The 21,031-nt window shown below is 43.6% G+C and overlaps 1 protein-coding gene across 5 annotated transcripts in view; it reads left to right on the top strand.

Annotated features, from left to right (window-relative positions):
• The window catches only part of AZIN2 (antizyme inhibitor 2), a 34,611-nt gene extending 33,586 nt beyond the window's left edge, over positions 1–1,025 (top strand). For 3 of the 5 annotated variants that reach the window (XM_012554214.1, XM_012554213.1, NM_001293726.1), the window contains one exon: positions 550–1,025. In XM_012554214.1, coding sequence (XP_012409668.1) covers positions 550–688 — 139 coding nt within the window. In that variant the 3' untranslated portion in view covers positions 689–1,025. The remainder of the gene's footprint in view (positions 1–549) is intronic. The other 2 variants (XM_023726985.1, XM_012554212.1) reach the window with 2 other exon arrangements.
• Positions 1,026–21,031: the final 20,006 nt, after the last annotated feature.

Raw genomic sequence — 21,031 nt, 5'->3', positions numbered from 1 at the left:
TGGAGCTGTTATTGACAAGGGTATGAAGGAGGAGAAACAGTTTGTAGAGTTTTGGGTCAGGGGGCAGGAGGTGATTTTTTTTCCATGTTCCTAAAGCATGAAGTGCATGGGCTTTGGAAGTGGGAGAGTTGGGTTCAATCCTGGTTCTGCTACCTACTAGGCATGTGACCTTGGGCAGGTCATTTCTCTCTGAGTCTCAATTAGCTCATCAGTAAAATGGGGACAGTAATGCCTCCCTCAGAGGATTTTTGGGAAGATAAAATTAAATAATATAAGTTTCTCTGTTACATTATCTGGCACAATGTCTGCAATGTAATAAGTGCTCAATAAATGTGGGTGCTTTTCCCTTGGCGGGTGGAGTAGAGGGGAGATGAGAGCAGTGGGGGTAGAGGGGTAGCAGGCCTTCTTCACTCTGCCCCCCAGGCCTGAGGTGAGAGCCCTATGCCTGTTGGAGCAATGGGGCGGGTTCTCCCTGCACAGGGGCCCTCAGGAGCCCCAGGCCTGCGGGCCCCATGATGGCTGCCTCCACGGCTTTTCTCTTGCCTCTAGGGAAGCGCTGCACGGGCAGCTGCTGCCTGCAGAACAGGACGAGGACGCTGAGGGCATGTGCAAGCCTCTGTCCTGTGGCTGGGAGATCACAGACACCTTGTGCGTGCGCCCCGTCTTCACCCCGGCGAGCATCATGTGAGCAGGCCCTGTTCCCCCTAGCTCCCCAGGGGGGCCGCAGAGATGCCTCTAGGAGAGGCGGGGAGGTGGCGAGCAGTGGCACCCACTGGCCGGGACTCTGGTGCCCACTCAGCCGCCCCCGCACTCTGCCTGTAGTGTTTCTGCCCTGTAAATAGGACCAGTCTTACACTTGCTGTAGTTCAAGTATGCAACATAAATCCTGTCCCTTCCAGCTGTGTCTGCCTCCTCTGCAACGCATGGGGCCTGGTCAGCCAGGTGTGGGGGTGTTCTTGGGGTCTCCCTTGGTCTCCTTCCTACCTTTGTAAATATGAACAAATAAATATTTAGGTTTTTAAAAAATTCTCCAGTGGAATCTGGCAATTCGAATCACAAAGCAGCCTAGGCTAGGCCTGGGGCAAGATGGCCCCCCACCCCCTGCACTGCTGACGCCCTGCCCTCAGCTTCTGTCCTGACCACTCTCTTGAGCCCCAGCTGCAGTGTGGCATCTCCCACAGGCACTCACCTTCCCTGACTCTTTTCTCTCCTCTTTGCGGGCCGCCATGCCTGGTGTCATGAGGAAGGGTGAGCTGTTAGGTTGAGGTAGAAGATCAAGGTTGTCCTCCTTCAGCCCTGCAGCTAATAGGTGGCCTCTGTGTGAACCCAACACCCAACGGAGGCCTGGGCCAGAGTAGGGGCAGTTATCTGACACAGCTTTGGAAATTCATACCCAAGATAAAGAGTGAAGGGGTGGGTGGCTGGGAGATTTTGAGGCAACCCTGCGCCCTTACCCTCCTTGCAGGTTGGCAGGGCAGTAAGAGTCTGCAAACCAAGTGGTGGTTGACTTTGCTTGTTCCGGCAGTAACTTAGAACAGGGTTGGCCATAGAGTGCTGTCACGTCCAGTGCCCGGGGCCCTGATGTTTCCGTCACACTGCTAGGCTCCCCAGCTATACCCCTGGTTTGTGTGAGCTGCCTAGCAAAGGAGTTCAGATCTTAGAGTGCTCCCAGCTGCTGCAGGGGGCCCTAAAGATTGTTTTTCTGCCATTTCTTCTTCTTTTTTAAAAAAATTGAGATATAATCCACATGCCATAAAATTCACCTTTTTAAAGTGTACAATTCAGTGTTTTTTTAGTACATCCACAGACCTGTGCAGCCATCACCACTATCTGATTTTGGAACATGTTCATCACTCCAAAAAGAAACCCTGTACCCATTAGCAGTCACTCCCCATCCTCCCGTGCTCCCAGCCCTAGGCAAGCACTAATCTAATTTCCCTCTGTATGGATTTGCCTATTCTGGAGTTTCATTGTAATTGTAATTATACCTTCACTTGAGCTTCTCTCCAAATACATCTGGCCACTCTGCTTCAGTATCTCAGCCAATTCCAGCGCGTGCACATCTAATGAGTCATCAATATCCCATGTTTTCTGAGTGAACGAGATGCCTGCCAAAAGCAAGGCTGTGTCCCTTTTCCAGGCTGAATGTTCAGAACATTCAGAATGCCCAAAGACGTAGAGACCAATCCAAAAGGGTTACTCTTCTGTCCCTTTGTAATCCATCCAAAGCGACCCTGGCCTCAGCCCTCCACCTATAAGACTATCCCTGATATTTCTTCTGTTTCAGATGTCCACGTGGATCTGAACTCATTCACACTTCCTTGTTTGGGGGGAGGACAGCAGGTTTTTTTCTGGGAATGAGGCATCTGCTTCGAAAGGTGGTAGGAGCCCTGGGGTAGACAAGACTGGCCACTGTGAGTTCCAGGCCATTACCTTGTCTGAGGCAGGTTCTTGGAGGAAGGCCCTCTGTGGTTTTTTTTTTGTTTTTCCCTCTATTAATTCATATATATATATATATATATATATATATATATATATATATATACACACATACATATACATATATATATACATACATATGTGTGTGTATATATATAACTTAAAAAATTTATTGTGGTGAAAATATACACAACATTCATCATTTCAGCAATTTCCATATGTACTATTCAGTGACATTGATTACATTCTTCATATGGTGCAACCTTTGTTGCTATCTTTTTCCAAATTATTCTATCACCATTAACATAAACTCAATGCCCCTTAGCAAAACTCGCCCTTTTCGCCTCCGTTGCACCCCCGGTAGCCACTAATAGTCCTTGGTTTCTATATATTTGCTTATTTCATGTACGTATTTGTCCTTTTGTGACGAACTTATGTCACTCAGCCTAAGGTTTTCTAGGTTCATGCACGTAGTGGTGTGCATCAGAACTTGGTTTCTCTTACTAGCTGAGTGATATTCCGTTGTATTTACCACATTCTGTTTAGCCATTCATCTGTTGATGGGTATTTCGGTTTTTCCACCTTTTGCCCCTTGTGAAGAGTGTTGCAGTGAACATTGGCGTACAGCTTCTTCTGGGCATATACCCAGGGCTGGGACTGCTGGGCTCTCTCTGGCTTTTACAGTGACAGCCGCCATGGATTTTGAACAGATTTCTCATTGGGACTTTTCAAGAATTGCATGTCCATTTGTTGCAAGGATGTGAAATTTATCTTTCTGAGAAAGATACACACAGAACTTGATGTGACCTACTTGAGAATAATAGTTAACAGTCGCTTTTCAGTTATTTGTTTTTATTTCCATCTTTTTCCCAAGAGAAAGAACAATAAAGCATTAAATATGTAGAGAGTGTTGGAGAACGTTAAGGGGCTTTCAGGCCGGTGAGGGGGAGCTTGATCCTAGGTCCCCTGCAGCCCTGGCTGCATAGGCATTTGCTTCCTTCATGCTCCTCCCTAAGCAACCCATTGGCAGTGGCCTCTCATGCCATGCTGGCTGGCCCAGAAGGCAGATTTTTCTGTAGGTCTCTCACAGGCCCATTCTGTCCAGGGACCTCCTGGAACCTCACCTGAGGGACATCCTCCTCCCAGCACTTCCCCATAACCACCTGTGCCTCCCGAAGCTCCTCCTCTGTGCTCAGATCAGGTGTTAGTTTGCTCGTTCACTCATTCATTCACCCACCCATGCTCTCACTATTCACCCGCCCATGCTCCCACCCACCCACTCACTCACTCACTCACCCTGGGAGGTTAACAGATCTGCTTCTGCCCCAGACCAAGCCACCATTCTCTCCCACCCACGGGCTGGCCCGATACTTCCTCCTTACCCTCCACAGTCCACCCTTCACTCAGCAGCCAGAGAGAGCCGTTTAAAACGTCATCATATCCTGTCACTCTGGTGATTCCCATTTCACCAAGAATGAAATTTAAAGTCCTCACCCAACTACCTCTCGACTCGCACTCTTCCCTCTCCCGCACTGGGCTCTGGCCACACTGGTCTCTTCAAACACTCCATACACATCACTCCAGCTGGTCCTGCACTTACCATCCTTCTCTCTAGAATGATCCTCCCTGGTTATCTGTGGGGCTCACTCACTTCATTCAAATGTTTTCTTTAGGACAATCCTTCCCTGGTCCCCTTTAGAAAACCGCACCCCCCTGACCTCTTATACCTTACCTGGTTTTCTTTTTCTCCATAGCACCTATCACAACTCGACACTGCCTAACATGCTTGTCTCCGTATCATGTCAGCCCCTTTAGGGTGTGAGCTCCTTGGCAGCAGAAACCTTATATACTTTTTCACTGCTGTATCCTTATCACCTAGAACAGAATAAACCCCTAAACCAAACCTGTTGCCATTGAGTTGATTCCGACTCATAGCGACCCTATAAGACAGAGTAGAACTGCCCCATAGAGTTTCCAAGGAGCACGTGGTGGATTTGAACTGCCGACCTTTTGGTTAGCAGCTGTAGCTCTTCACCACTATGCCACCAGGGTTTCCTAGACCAGACAAATAAATGGACAAATAAATAAACATAGCACGTAAAACCTGTCTGAACCTGTTGACTCATTTGTAAATGTGGCTTCTAAATATACTTCCCTCAGAGGATTATTGTGAGGATTAAATAAGAAAATGGGTATGAAGTACTCAGCCCATGGCCTACCTAGCACATCATTATAACTAGTTAACCAGTTGCCATCGAGTCGACTCCAACTCATGGTGATCCCTTGTGTGTCAGAGTAGAATTGTGCTCTATAGAGTTTTCAATGGCTGATTTTCCAGAATTAGATCACCAGACCTTTCTTCTGAGGCACTTCTGGGTGGAGTCAAACCTCTAACCTTTCGGTTAGCAGCTGAGTGCATTAACTGTTGTACCACCCAAGGACAGCACATCACTGGGTGCTCAATAAATGACATTGAAAGGTAATTCTGTGAGCATTTATTGAGCATGTACTGTGGCCATGCCCTATGTGATACTGGCAATGCAGAGGTGAGTCCTTGTGAGTCCTCAAGGAACTCAGTGAATAGAGGCTCTTGAATGACAGAGCAAGGGGTTTGAACTTAATTCTGAAGGCAGTAGGGAGCCCTAGATACTTCTGGAGCAGAAGCATGACAGGAACTTTGTGAAGATGTGTATTAGAAAGGGGCAGAGAGAGGAGACCTGGTTGGCTGGTGGCAGTATGCACTTCATTCAGCCCCCAGCCTAGGCAACACAGGCCAAGCCAGGGAGCCTGACGGGTCAGAGGGACTCAAGTTGTCGTCTCTGTCCATCCCTGCTCAAGAGGGGGCTGGGGGCTCTCTGGGGCCTTGTCATCCCTCTCCTAGGAAACCTACCTGCCTAAGCTATCTCATTCCAGCTGTAAAGGGCCAGTAGGGAAGGAAATAGGATGGGGACTCCCACCCACACCTTTGCTCCATTTTAAACCCTCTTCCTGGCACCTCTGGGGTGAGTAACTAAACCTGTATAAATTCACCAAACAAAATTATCTGATATTATAATCTCCTAGCTGATCTCTTATTTCATTGTTAGAGATGTTCCCCAACAGTCCTTTCTCCACACAACCAGATGGATCTTTCTTTTTTGTTGTGGTAAACACATAGGTAACAAAACGTTTGCCATTGCAACAATATTCATGTGTACAGTTCAGTGACATTAAATAAATTCATCATGTTGTTCAACCGTCACCATCAACCATTCCCAGATTTTTCTATCACCCTTAGCAGAGGTGCTGTGGCTTCCTTTCACCCTCCCACCTGCCCCTGGTAACCACTAATAAACTTTGGAACCTCAGATACCTATGCTAAATGTAATTACATTGATTTCAGTGTATTAATGTTTGGAAGCAAGTTTCCTTGCCACATGTGAAGCTGCTTCTTTCTATTGGAAATCCCACAGGTATTATTTGATTAATATTCATAAATAATTCACTGTCTAAGAGGAGTTTAATGATATCTTGTTACCTGATCATTTCCAATACCCCCATATTTTCAGTATCTGAAAGTATTTTCCCTGGCCATATTTTACTGTTTTCACTACAAAAATATACTGTATTCCTGCTTCCCCAAGATGACCCAGATATCTGAGATAAACTTTGGTGGTGCAAATGGTTAATGTGCTCAGCTGCTAACTGAAAGGTTGGAGATTCAAGTCTACCCAGAGGCATCTCTGAAGAAAGACCTGGTGATCTACTTCTGAAAAATCAGCTGTTGAAAACCCAAGGGAGCACAGGGCTACTCTGGCACACAAGGGGTCGCCATGAGTTGGAATGGACTCAACGGCAACTGGTGGTTTTCTCTTAAAACCTAACACAAACAGAGCTAGGCCTGAAGTCTAGATAGCTACTGGAGAGGATGGCCTTCAGATAGGACCTTTTCTGTGTCCAGCTTGAAGAGTAAGTGATCATCAAGTTGGGGACTCTGTACGTACCACCCCTACTAGGTATGTCCAGTCTGCATGTTGAACCTGCTGCTGGTGTCACTGGTATGGCAGAGTTTCTCACTAAGATTTGGAACCATGTGTTTGTCCCCAGTCGAGGAACCCAGTTGGAGGTGGGTGGGAGGTGGCAAGGCTCCTCACCTGGTTCCTAGGAGACCCTTCCCCTGGGTTATGCCTGAAACTCGAGACCCTGATTGTGGCATTCCTCAGGCAACTCAGGTAGATTCCAACAATGTTAGGCCTATTTGCTCAGATCCCTTGTAATCTATGCCAGACTTGATTGGAAAAAGAGCTTGACCTGTCCCCATGGACTTGGACTATTTGATTTGCTGGTGTCCCTCTGAGTGATGGATGTAGGTGGAAATAAGGCTAGAGGGATAGGCAACTTTTTGTCCCAGTTAGTGCCCCCTGACTGTGCTGATTGCTGTTTATTCCCATTTCTTGGTTGTCATCTCCAGGTGGGATTACGTGGCATACTCTAAAACTGGTACCTTGTTATTTATGACAATTTTGCACAGAGGTGGTACACTATGAATCAAATCCTATTCTGAGATACATAAATATAGTAAAGAGAACAAATGGCTCTCATTGTACAATTAAATTGTAAAGTGGTTATTTCAAATAGTGGACAAGAATGTTCCATATGTACAGCCAGCCCCTTGCACTATCTCCTCATTGAGGCCATGCCAGGCCCATGCGCCCCATTCTACAGAGTAACCATGCTGTTCTGGTTGAAATAGAACTGCTGAAAATAACAGTATTTGTTTTTAATGTTAGAAAGTTGTCACTATGGATTCTCAAAGCATATCTTTCTCACTTCTTTTCATTGCTTTTATTTTTCCAGAATAGAAGCAAACTAAATTGCTAAGGCCAAAAATAAAAGCTAATACATAAAACCTCTTTCTGACCATAAATACCTAAACAAGTCCTTTGAAGAACATATAGTATTAAAAATATAAATGTGTCTTGAACAATTTATGCCTTTAGTGTTTTGCACTTGAATTTTCTAAATAGACAGTAATGTGAAATTCTCAGAAAAATTTCAGTCATAATTATAGTACTCCCAGGGGTGTGGATATTATGTGTTTCTTAGGTTTTGCGATATTTAGTTGAAAAATGCCTTAAAAATGAATTAGCCCAGGTTTCTAAAAATCAGCCCAATGTTTAAAGATCAGAGACTAAAGGTCCATTAGAGAAAGTCATCTTTTATTAGAAATAAATGTAAGAGCAAGATATTTAAGGCCTTAGCTCAGATAAATGGAAAAGAAAATTGCGTTAAACAGAAACCTATGCGATTATGCAATGAACACAAAATAGTAATTGTGTGAAATAATGGAATCAAAGGAAAATAGAAAATGTTAGCAGTAAAGGTAGATAACGATTCGGAAAGTGTATAGAATGCTAGTTTTCAGAAGGCTAATGTTAGGCACCTGAAGACAGGCAGTAAGAAAACAGAAGAGCTTCATGGTCTCACAATGTGACATAAGAGGTACAGGAGCAAATTCTGGTGACCATGCCCTGTGATTTGACTCTTCCACTCCTTCCAGGGGGACCTAGAGAGCTCGGTGTCGGGGGTCCCAGATGTATAACAACTCACATTGCTCCTCTAGTTTAGAACATCATCTCCATCCTCATCTATAAAAATCTAAGTCCTACAATTCCATCAAGGTTCTATCTACATTTAATCAGTTTTATTCAGATCATTCCGATATATCATAAATATTCCATCACTTCCAACTTCTGCAGAACATACAGATAGCAGACCTAACCTGTGTAAAATCAAGCATGTGATTCTACATCACCTGCAGCTAAATTCTGTTTCAGGCATGCAAGCCAGTTTTTCTCACTCCTTTCTTCGTATGCTCTAGAGCAGCTATACAGACTGTTCAGTGTGAGGAGAATGCTGAATGAAGGAAGGAAGGAAGGAACAAATGAATGTAGGTATCTGTCTAAAAACAGTTAGAGTAAAGGAGAAATAGATATTTCCCTTAGAGTAGAAAAGCCTATATATACAGGCATCTATTCCTTTGTTTTATTAGAATTGTATTTATTTAGTTGTTTCACTCTGACACTGGCAGTCCTCTAGAATCTATAGAGACCCAAATCATTCACCTGCATTACCCCACCATTTAGCATCTGGTATAATAGTACTCTGCTTACTTTCACCAAAAATCCATTTCGTTTCCATCCTGGACATAACTTGAGTATCCTTGCCAGCTTCCTCTGCGGTTAGGTCTAGCCGTGTGACTAGTTCTCAGCAACAGAATGTGTGTTGCTTCCAGGCTATGCTTTCATGAAGTGTCTGTCTGTTCCATGCACTCTTTTCCCTTCCATCTGATGGACACAAAGGACAACGATGCCCCAAGGATGACAGAGCCATAGGATAGGCGAAGCCAGTCCCTTAATCAGCTGGAGGAGAACTGCCTGCTGACCAAAAATTTCTGCCTGTCTTATTATATGATGAAGAAATAATTTTATATTGTATTTTAGCTAATTACTAATTTTTGTTGTTGCATACTCTGTAGTCAAGCATACCCTAAGTATAATACTACAGTAATAGTATTATATTCATAAGTGTTTTTGAATATAATATATTAGACATGATATAACCAAGATAGTCTGTGGCTTTCATAATACATTCCCCAGGATTTCATAAGGTGTAGGTGAGCTCCACAAATAGTCTTATAGGGCAAGTTGGAGAGCAAGAGGATGGGGTGCATGCCCATACCTCTGCCTCCCCTACTCTGCACCCAAACACACACACACACACACACACGCACGCGCACACACACACACACACACTTTAACTGGATCTCAGCTCTGTTTTAATCTGTTTTATGTAACACAGGTCAGTACAAACACCAGTATCCACTAGCCAGAGGTGGGACTAGAGGCAAGCAAGAGAGGTACCCAGGACACAAAATGTAAGGAGGTACTCGCTCTTAGGCCCTTGAGCTCATGCCTTAGACAACATTCTTAATATAATTCAGTTACTGAGAGAGATTTCTGTTGAGGGGCAAGAGCTTTGTTCCATTTCATGAACCTTCCCATGGCCATATACAGCTCCAGTTTAAAAGTGGAAATTAATCTTAGTTATGCCAATTAATCTCCTGTGGGTTTGAAGAGTTTATACTACCTTGATTACCACGGTTAGATAGAGAACTAGACTCTAACTCATAAGACTCAAAATTTGTTACTATGGCACAAAAGAAATGGCTACTTTAGGACCCAGTGGAAATTCCTTTAAAAAGACTTATTCAATGGAACTCTTCACATGATTCATACACATTATGCTTCTTAAAAATCATAGCACTAATCTGGCAGGTAGAATACATTCCATTTTTACCAAATGGAATACCTTGAAAGCTAAAACCTTAAAATAGGTTTAAAAAAATAAAATTTACAAGTGTGATAACTTTAAAGAGAGATATACATCAGAATATGAATTGAAATTATTTCTTTACACACCTACTAAAGATATAAACATTGTTTCCTATTTCTTTGTAATGTTTTCCTTTTCTTTCTGATTACAAAAGTAATATGTATGTGTGTTTTTTTATCAAATTTGAAAATTATAGAAAAAATAGACCCACAAAATCCATGGTTTAGGAATTATACATTATTTACCCATCTAGCATATTTCATTTTAGTATTTTTATATGTATATATGAATATATAGATGTATATATGTGTGTGCTAAAAATAAAATTGACATCAAACTAAAAAAAAAAAGAAAACTTTGGTCTCTAAGCACTTGCCTATTCTAGATGTTTCATGTAAGTGGGATCATATAATATATGCCCTTTTGTGACTAACTTATTTCACTCGGCATAATGTTTTCAAGGTTCGTCCATGTTGTAGCGTGTATCAGAACTGCATTTCAGAGGGATCTTTTTGAAAAGGGAATCGGAATTTGTCAGCCCTCTGCTGAAAACCCTTCAGTGTCTTCCCATTACAAAGCCAAACTGGCTGAGACCCCCGCCCACCTCTCTGATCTCATCTCCGTCACTCTCCTCTTACCGCACTCCACAATGGCCTCTTTTCAGTTCCAACATTTCCTAAGTCTGTTCCTGTCTCCAGGCCTTTGCTCTGCTGTCCCCCTGCCTAGACAGCTCTTCCTCAAGCTTCTCCAGGGCTGCTCATTCTCATCTTAAAAGCTTCAGCTTAAATGGCACTTTTTGTGTAAGGCCTGCTCTGAACACCTTATCCAAAGCGGCCCCCACCCAAGTTATGTGAAGTCATGTTTCACAGGAATTAGGTTCTAAAGACAATATTTAAAGCAAGAAGGACATTGTCAAAATTATCCTTGAAAACCCCTTAGAAAGCTTTCATGTTGGAGGGCAGCACGCCATCTTAGCAAGCCCAACACGGCCAGTTGTCCCTCCGTTGCTGGAGCAGATTGTTCTTTCTCTTGAGCATGAGATGCACGAGCTTCCTTCCATGTAGGGCCCACAATGTATGAAAAAGAAGTATCTTTAAGCACTAGAAATGGCTTACACTCTGCTACTAACTGGAAGGTTACTTTCTTCACCAGGACTACATCAGCAGGACCACTGAAGAAAGGCCTGGTGATCTACTTCTGTAAGATTAACCAAAAACCAAACCCATTGTCTTTGAGTCAATTCTCACTTGTGGTGACCCCATGTGTTACAGAGTAGAACTGAGTTCCATAGGGTTTTCTTTGGCTGTAATCTTTACAGAAGCAAATTACTAGGCCTTTCTTCCATGGTGCCACTGGGTGGGTTCAAACCATCAACCTTTCAGTTAATAGTTGAGTGCAAACTGTGTATGCCACCCAGAGGCCTTTTTCCATAAGATTATAGTCATCGAAAACATTATAAAGTGCAATTCTACTCTGACATACATGGGGTTGCCATGAGTTGGAATTGACTCAATGGCAACTTTTTTTTTTTTAAGCACTAGGTTCATGTTCAGGGTAGTGAAGGTTCACATGGGGGGTGTGCAGGAACCGAGGCCCTGGAAAGGAGCTGAAGAGTCATGCACCCAGTGAATGAAGGCCAAGGGGAATCCACTACGCCTTTTAAACGGGGATTTTTAAAAAAAACTTTTTTTTTTTTTTGCTCAGAAAGGTATAGTTATGAAACATTATCTATTACCCTATTTATTTCCTTAGGACTTATCACACTCTGAAATGGTCCTGGGTATTTGTTTTCTCCTCCACTAGACTGTAAGCTCCGAGAGGGTAAGGACTTGTCTATCTTGCTACTGCCATATCCCCAGCACCTAGGACAGTGTCACAAAGTCAGGGAACAAAAATCAGGGCACAGAAATGAATTAATGAATAATCTGATGCCTCCTCTGGGGTAGCACCTGTGCTGAGTGCTGGGAACACAAATCAACTACTTGCTTGGGTGCTGCACCTCCAGGGCCTTCTTCCTCCTTCCTGCTCCCACCCCCCACAGCAGCTGGGCCCCTCTTCCTCATGCTAAGGGTTACCTTCCTCCTAAGAAAATGCCAAGGGCTGAGCTGCCTTTACTTGGCTGCACCTACAGCAATGACTTCTGCCCTGAGTAGAGGAGAATGGCCCAGAGAACAGTTCCAAGGAGTGGGAAGTACTGGATTGGTTTACATCCTCATTTTAATCCTCCTTTCCCATTTCTCTCCAACCCCAAGCTTGGTTGGGTTCAGGTTGTTAATCAGGCACCAGGCACATCCCAAGCTTAGAACCCCTGCAGAGGGGTCCCATCAACACCCTTAGGCAAAGGGGGCTGTACTGATTTCCTAGGACGACTGAGACAATATCCCATTGTATTTAAGAATCTTGGATTCAGGCTTTAGCTTTGCTGTTTCCAAGCTATGTAACACTGGGCAAGTTGCATAACCTCTCTGAGTTTCAGTTTTCCTGTCTGTATAATGGGCCTACTTATAGGGTGGTGTGAGGATTAAATGAGATGATGCATCTGAAGTGTTCAGTACAGTGCCTGGCATGTGATGGGCACTCAACAAATGCCATCATTACGTAACACCAGTCTCATCTGCTAGTGATTTCAAGCTGTTTGTTTCTCTACTCCCCTAGTCACACTTCTTGCCATCTTCTGCAGCTCCAATTTCTGTCCATATGCTGATGACCTCCAAATCATCATCTTTAGCCTAGATGCCCTGCAAAGGTGAGGACCTGCATATCCAATGGGGTATCTTCACTCTAATTCACACTCAACATGTACAAAACAGAAGTTACAACTCCCACTTTCCCACCACAACCTTGCTCCTTCTCCTGTGTTTCCCATCTCAGTAAGTAGCACCACTGTCCACTCTGGTGCTCAAGCTAGAAATCTGTCTTCCTGTCTTCTCTGCATCTCTAACCCACTCCATTCCTAAGTCCTTTGACATCAGTGCTCAAATCCATACACAGCTCTCATTCTGCTGGCCCAGGCCACCATCTTTGGCCTGGCCATGCCTCCTGACTGGTGGTCTTGTATTCATTCTCCACACGGGATTGGAGTGATCCTTCTAAAGTACAAATCTGACCACGTTGTTCCTCAGCTTCAAACCCTTTAGTAGCATTCCATGCCCTAGGAATCAAGTCAAAACTCCTAAACACAACTTATGAGGCTCCATAGGATTTTGTCCCTGCCTTACCTCCTACCCGCATCCCCTTCTTTTTGTATTCTCCGCCTGTCCATCCATCCATTCATCATTTTGTCCATCATCACTTCTTTTAGTTCCTCCAAAGTCAGCTCTTATTCTGGACTTTGAAATATGCTGTTCCCTTTGTCTGGATTATTTCCCCTTTATGTGGCTAATTTACCAGTTCTGCTCTCCAGAGCAGCCTTTAAAAAATGAGTCAGTTCATGTCACTCCCTGCTCAAAATCTTCTGTCTCTCCAACTCACTGAGTAAAAGCCAGCATCCTTAGAGGCTTCCAGGACCCACACAATCTGCCAGCTTTCTCCTGTTACCTTTCTGACCCATCTCCTTCTAGTGTCCTTCCTTTCTTGTTCCTTTAACATGCCAGGTTCATTTCTTACAACCCTAAATAATCTCCATGGACCTTTCTCCCTCACCCCTTTCAGGTTTTTGCTCAAATGTCACCTTTTCAGTGAGGCATTCTCTGACCACCTTCAAAACTGTAACACCCCCAACAATCCATTCAAACACTTCATGATCCCCTTCCTAGCTTTACTTTTTTCCACTGATCACCATCTGACATAAATTTTACTTAGAATTAAGCTTCTGAGAACAGAGGTTTTTGTTTTGTTTTGTTCACTGCTGTGTCCCCAGGGCCTAGAACACTGTCTTACACGTAGGTGTTCAATAAATGTTTAATGAATGAATCTTCCAGGTCTCAGCTTGCGTATCTTTCCTTTTTCTCTTAGTCTCTATGCCTTAATTAGGTGTTGCTTCTCTAGGCTTCCATAGCATCCTATATTTAACCCGTTGCTGTGGAGTCTATTCTGACTCATAGCAACCCTATAGGACAGAGTAAAACTGCCTCATAGGGTTTCCAAGGCTGTAAATCTTTGTGGAAGCAGATTGCCACATCTTTCTCTGTGGAGCAGCTGGTGAGTTCGAACTGCTGACCTTTTGGTTAGCAGCCAAGCACTTGACCACTGCGCCCCAGGGTTCCTATCCTGTATTTACTCCTATTAAAAACTACTGATCACAAAGTAACAAAATTTTTCTGCTTGCCACACTGCAAATTGTTAATTCCATGAGGACAAGGACTGTTTCTCCCGCTTGCCTATGTGATCCAGAGCCTAGCACAGTGCACGGCAGAGTTGGTGCTTAGTGTCTTTTGAATGAACTGGTCTTGGAGAATATGGGATGTTCCTGAATCCTGAGGCAGTGCATCTGGCCCCTTCTCCTCTGCTCCTGAACAGTAGCCTAGATCCTGCAGTGCGAGATGCTGGTTCAAGGCCACTGAATGGAACCCTGTTCACCATCTCAGGGTTACACTTCGAAAGAGCCCAGCGTAACACACTGCTGAATCCTAGGTGGGGAAGGCAGGCGGCTTCAATGGGTGACCTTGGGCTAGGGTTGCCAGATATAATATGGGACGCCCTATTAAAGCTGAATTCAGATAAACGACGAATACTTTTTTAGTATAAGTATGTTCCAGGCAGTATTTGGGACACTGATATACTACAAAAATATTAGTCGTTTATCTGAAATTCAGCTTTAACTGGGCACCCTGGGCAAGTCCATGTCCTTCTCTGGACATCTGTGAAATGGGGATATTTCTGTGAGACCGGTCTCAGGGACTCCTCTGGCGGAGCAAAATTCCCCCAAGGGGCCGTCTCTCCGTCCTGAGGAGCCTTGTGGAAGCGCGCTGGTCTCGAGAGCCTCTCGCCGAGTGAATATGAGCAAGCCCCTTCCTCTAGGGCCCTCAGTTTTCAGGTTTGAGAATCGACTGCAAGAAGCAGAAACAACGTTCCTAACGATCACTCCACCGGAACCACGACTGCCCGGCGTCTAGCAGCCGGAACTCCCCATCACACCCTCACATCCCGCCGGCCGCAAATTTCCCGTGATGTAACGTTACGTCACTTCCATGTCCAAGAGCCTCCTCGGTTTGGAGCCAGGTGCTCTCGCGCCCTCTGCCGGCTCGGAGGAGGGGCCGACTTTACCAAGCCGACAGCGAGAAGAGACGGCGGACTGTATTGGTTGAAAGACTGAGCGACGCAGCTCCGCCCCCCCAGCTTCCACCAATGGAACACCGAACATTTTCCAGGGGCGGGGCTCCCACGGAAAAGGGGTCAGCCGGGAACGGAAGTGGAGTGGGAAGGAGGGGAATTGTCCCTGTGGGGCTGGAAAGGTTTTATGTAACACCGGGAGTAGGCTCCTTGCCCACCAGGTACTTCCACTTCCACCTAAGAAGTAGAATCCTTGAAGAACCGTAAGCCTGTGGTTTTGAGAGGACTCATCTCCAGCGTCGTTTTCACTCATTTCATACCCGAGAGAATACACCTGCTGAGTTCACGCAGAAAATCAAGGGCTTTGAAGGAATTACTGACATCCAGAAAAGGATGCTTTCCATTTTATAATAATAAAGAGTACCTTCTGGCCCTGCCCTTGACCTTCACTTGTATTATTTAATTTAATCCTTATAAGCCTGTGAAGTGGATATTATGACCCGGATCCCTGATGCCAGTGTTAGGATTCTATTTCTGCCAGTTATTAGCCGTTTATTCTGGGACAAGTGACTTTCTGTGCCACAGTTTCTGTACCTGTAAAATGCGATCATATAGTACCTACCTCATGCCATTGTTTCAAGGATTAAAAAAGCTAATATATTTAAGGTACTTAGAACACCTGACACACGATAACCATTGTTGTTGTTAGGTGCCCTGGAGTTGGTTCCAACTCATAGCGACAACTATGTACAACAGAGCAAAACACTGCCTGGTCCTGTGCCATCCTCACAATCTTTGATATGCTTGAGTCCATTGTTGCAGCCACTGTGTCAATCCATTTTGTTGAGGGTCATCCTCTTTTTCATTGACCCTCTACCAAGCAAGCTATCTTTCTCCAGGGATTGGTCCCTCCTGAGAACATGTCCAAAGTAGGTGAGACTAAGTCTCACCATCGTTGCTTCTTCTAATGAGCATTCTGGCTGTACTTCTTCCAAGACAGATTTGTTCGTTCTTCTGGCAGTCCATGTTATATTCAATATTCTTTGCCAACACCATAATTCAGATGCATCATTTCTTCTTCCGTCTTCCTTATTCATTGTCCAGCTTTCACATGCATATGAGGCAATTCAAAAGAACATGGCTTGGGTCAGGCACACCTTAGTCCTCACATCGTTGCTTTTTAACATTTTTTAAAGCAATCTATTGCAGCAGATTTGCCCAACGCAATATACATCCTTTGATTTCTTGACTGCTGCTTCCAAGGGCACTTACTGTGGATCCAAGTTAAATGAAATCCTTGACAACTTCAATGCTTTCTCCATTTATCACGACGTTGCTTATTGGTACAGTTGTGAAGATTTTTGTTTTCTTTATGTTGAGGTGTAATCCATACTGACGGCTGTAGTCTTTGATCTTCGTCAGTAGGTGCTTCAAGTCCTCTTCACTTTCATCAAGCAAGGTTGTGTCATCTGCGTATTGCAGGTTGTTAATGAGTCCTCCACTAGTCCTGATGCTACCTTCTTCTTCATTTAGTCCAGATTCTTGGATTATTTTCTCAGCATACAGATTGAATAAGTATGGCGAAAGGACACAACCCTGATGCACACCTCTCCTGATTTTAAAGCATGCAGTATCCCCCTGTTCTGTTCAAATGACTGCCTCTTGGTCTATGTACAGGTTCCTGACAAGCACAACTAAGTGCTTTGGAATTCCCATTCTTTGAAATGTTATCCATAATTTGTTATGATCCACACAGTTGAATGTGTTTGCATAGTCAATAAAACACAGGTAAACATCTTTCTGGTATTCTCTGCTTTCAGCCAGGATCCATCTGACATCAGCAGTGATATCTCTGGTTCCGTGTACTCTTCTGAATCCAGCTTAAATTTCTGGCAGTTGCCTGCTGACATACTGCTGCAGCCACTTTTGAATGATCTTCAGCAAAATTTTACTTGAGTGTGATATTAATGATATTGTTTGATAACTTCCACATTCCATTGAGTCACCTTTCTTTGGAATGGGCACAAATATGGATCTCTTCCAGTCAGCTGACCAGGTAGCTGTCTTCCAAATTTTTTGACATAGATGAGTGAGCACTTCCAGCATTGCATCAGTTTGTTGAAACATCTCAGTTGGTATTCCATCAATTCCTGGGGCTTTGTTTTTTGCCAATGCCTTCAGTGCAGCTTGGACTTCTTACTTGAGCACCATCAGTTCTTGATCATATTTTACCTCCTGAAATGGTTGAACATCAACCAGTTCTTTTTGATACAGTGACTAATGTGTATTCCTTCCATCTTCTTTTGATGCTTCCTGTGTTGTTCAATATTTTGCTCATGGAATCCTTCAATATTGCAGCTGGAGGCTTGAATTTTTTCTTTAGTTCTTTCAGCTTGAGAAATGCTGAGCGCGTTCTTCCCTTTTGGTTTTCTAACTCCAGGTCTTTGCACATGTCATTATAATACTTTACTTTGTCTTCTCGAGCCGTTCTTTGAAATCTTCTGTTCAGCTCTTTTACTTCATCATTTATTTCTTTTGCTTTAGCTACTCTGTGTTCGAGAGCAACTTTCAAGAGTCTCTTTTGGCATCCATTTTGGTCTTTTCTGTCTTAAATAACCTTTTGCTTTTTTCATATATGATATTCTTGATGTCATCCCACAACTCGTCTGGTCTTTGGTCATAAGTGTTTAATGTGTCAAATCTATTCTTGAGATGGTCTCTAAATTCAGGTGGGATATACTCAAGGTTGTACTTTGGCTGTTGTGGACTTGTTTTAATTTTCTTCAGTTTCAACTTGAACTTGTATATGAGCAATTGATGGTCTGTTCTGCAATGGCCCCTGACCTTGTTCTGACTGATGATATTGAGCTTTTCCATCGTCTTTTTCCACAGATGTAGTCGGTTGATTTGACTCCTGTGTATTCTGTCTGGCGAGGTCCATGTGTATAGTCGCCATTTATGTTGTTGAAAAAAGATATTTTCAATGAATAAATCATTGGTCTTGCAAAATTTTATCATGCAATCTCTGGTTTCATTTCAATAAACAAGGCCATATTTTCCAACTACTGATCCTTCTTCTTTGTTTCCAATTTTTGCATTCCAATCACCAGTAATTATCAATGCATTTTGATTGCATATCTGATCAACTTCAGACTGCAGAAGTTGATAAAAATCTTCAATTTCTTCATCTATGGCCTTAATGGTTGGTGCCTAAATTTGAATAATAGTAGTGTTAACTGGTCTTCCTTGTAGGCATATGGGTATTTACCTATCGCTGACAGTGTTGTACTTCAGGATAGATCTTGAAATGTTCTTATTGACGATGAATGTGATGTCATTTCTCTTCAGTTTGTCATTCCCTGTACAGTAGACTATATGATTGTCCGATTCAAAATGGATGATACAAGTCCATTTCAGCTCACTAATGCCTAGGATATTGATCTTTATGCATTCCATTTCATTTCTGACAACTTCTAATTTTCCTAGATTCCTACTTCATACATTCAATGTTCCAATTATTAATGGATATTTGCAGCTGTTTCTTCTCAATTTGAGTTGTGCCGTATCAGCAAGTTCAACTCTACTTTGAGGAGGCAGCTCATAGTAACAACTTAATAAATCATTTCCATTTTCAAATAAAGAAACTGAGGATCAGATACGAAGCACTTTGTATAAAACAGATAGTAACTAGTGGAGGCAGTTTGGGGAGTGTGTCTGCCTTCTCTGGAGGAAGCTCTCAATCACTATACCACACAGCCCTCTGCCTGTACTTAGAGGAAGCCTGTGGTGACCATAAGTGACTTTATAGTAGCACATTTATTTTGTAGGACCAAATGACTGTTCTTTTGACATTTCAGTAACCCCAGTTAAGATGGTGAGGTTCTCCTCACGAAGATGGTGAGGTTCTATTACTTGTCTCGCAAACCAGGGCAAGGCTTCTGGAAGAGGTCAGAATGGGTGGCTCCAGGATCCATCTCCTGCTAAATCCCATTGGTGTAAAAATCAACAGAAAGTAATTTTTGAACACGTTAACTTTGGGATGTTGAGAAACATTCAAGTGGAGATGATTGTGATGTGGTGTGGTAAGTGCTGTCAGTGAAAAGCCCAGGGAGCTGAGGAACAACTGATTAGCGGGAGCTATAACTGTCTGCTGGGTTTGGGACAGGCTTTGTGGAGCCAGTAGACCTTGGTGGATGAGTAGAAGTAGGCCAGGTAGAAAAGACTGGAAAGGTCGAGGGGAATATTCCAGAACAGGAAAATGGCACGTACAAGGGAATAGTGCTATGATAATTCAGAGTCCTTTCCTGGGGATGGGAGCACAAGATGTGTCATGGATCAAACTGTGTTCCCCCAAAATATCTGTCAACTTAGCTAGGTCATGATTCCCAGTATTGTATGCTTGTCTACCATTTTGTCATCTGATGTGATTTCTGTATGTGTTGTAAATCGGATCACTATGATGTTAATGAGATGGATTAGCAGCAGTTTTATTAATGAGATCTACAAGATTAGATAGTGTCTTAAGCCAATCTCTTTTGAGAAATAAAAGAGAGAAACGAGCAGAGAGACATGGGGACCTCGTACCACCAAGAAAGCAACATCAGGAGCAGAGTGTGTCCTTTGGACCTGGGGTTCCTGTGCAGAGATGCTCCTAGACCAGGGGAAGATTGATGACAAGGACCTTCTGTCAGAGACGACAGAGAGAGAAAGCCTTCCTTTGGAGCTGGCACCCTGAATTTGGACGTCTAGCCTCCTAGACTGTGAGAGAATAAATTTCTCTTTGTTAAAGCCATCAACTTGTGGTATTTCTGTTATAGCAGTACTAGATAACCAAGACAGGGTGGAAGATGAGAATGAAATGGAGATTGGAGGCATATTATGAAGGGTGGTGTCCTGGAAGTATGAGGAAGTCATCAGAAGTTTCTGAGCAGGGAAGAGAGGAGGTCAGGTTTGCATTTTAGATGGCTCACTAGAGAAATTGAAGACAGTATAGAAGGCCGTCTCTAAGATAGCTGCAAATGATCCCATCCCCTAGTATCCATCCTCCTGGAATCTACCTCCGCTGGAATGTGGATTGGATTTGTTGATTCAATTCTAATGAACAGAATACACCAGAAGTGATGACTTGTAATTTCTGAGATTTTTAGATTTTAAAAAGACAGTGGCTTTTGTCTTGGGCACTCTCTCTCACTGTCTAGTTTACTTGCTCTGAAGGAAGCCAGCTGCCATGTTATGAGCTGCCCTATGGAAAGGCCTATTTGTCAAAGAATTGATGTCTCTGACGAATAGCTAATGAGGACCTGAGACTTGCCAACAGCCACATGAGTGAGTTGGAAGTGGCTTCTCCCCCAGGGGAGCCCTGAGATGACTTCAGCCTTGGCCAACACCTGATTGCAGCCTTGTAAAAGACCCTGAGCCAGAGGCACACAGCTAAGCCAGGCCCAGGTTCCTGACCCACAGAAACTGAGATAATTGATAATTGTGGTTCTTTATTTTAAGTGCTTTTTAGGTAATTTGCTACACAGCAATATTTAACTAATATGGAGGGATTAGAGGCAAAAAGAGAAAGCAAGGAGAGTAGGAGAAGACCATTGTTGTAGGCCCGGGGAGAGATGATGAGACCCTGAATTGGGGCAGTAGCTGTGGGGGTGAAGAGCAGGTGACAAGTCTGAGATATGTTAGGAAAAGGAATGGAAGACATTTGGCAATGGAGTTGGATGTGGAAATGAGGTCAAAGGCAGAGGAGAACAACCTCAGTGTTCGGTAACATGGAGGATGGTATTTGCTAGAGCTTCTAGCATGCAGGCCACTGGGGATGAGTTTCAAAAAAGTAGCTCCTTGAGATTTCTGGCAACAACAAGATAGATCAACAAAGCAGACTCAAGGTTGGTCAAGAGAAAACAACCACTGTGGTTTGGGGAGGAATATTGCAGAAAAGTAGTATTGAGAAAGTAAGAGCCTGGGGGAATTCTTTCCCCTGAGTTAGATTTACTTGTCAAAAGGTATG

Source organism: Trichechus manatus, unplaced genomic scaffold, assembly GCF_000243295.1.
Source record: "Trichechus manatus latirostris isolate Lorelei unplaced genomic scaffold, TriManLat1.0 scaffold00015, whole genome shotgun sequence".
NCBI lineage: Eukaryota > Metazoa > Chordata > Mammalia > Sirenia > Trichechidae > Trichechus > Trichechus manatus.
The sequence above is the reverse complement of the archived record's forward strand: the minus strand, read 5'-3'. Positions and strand labels throughout refer to the sequence as shown.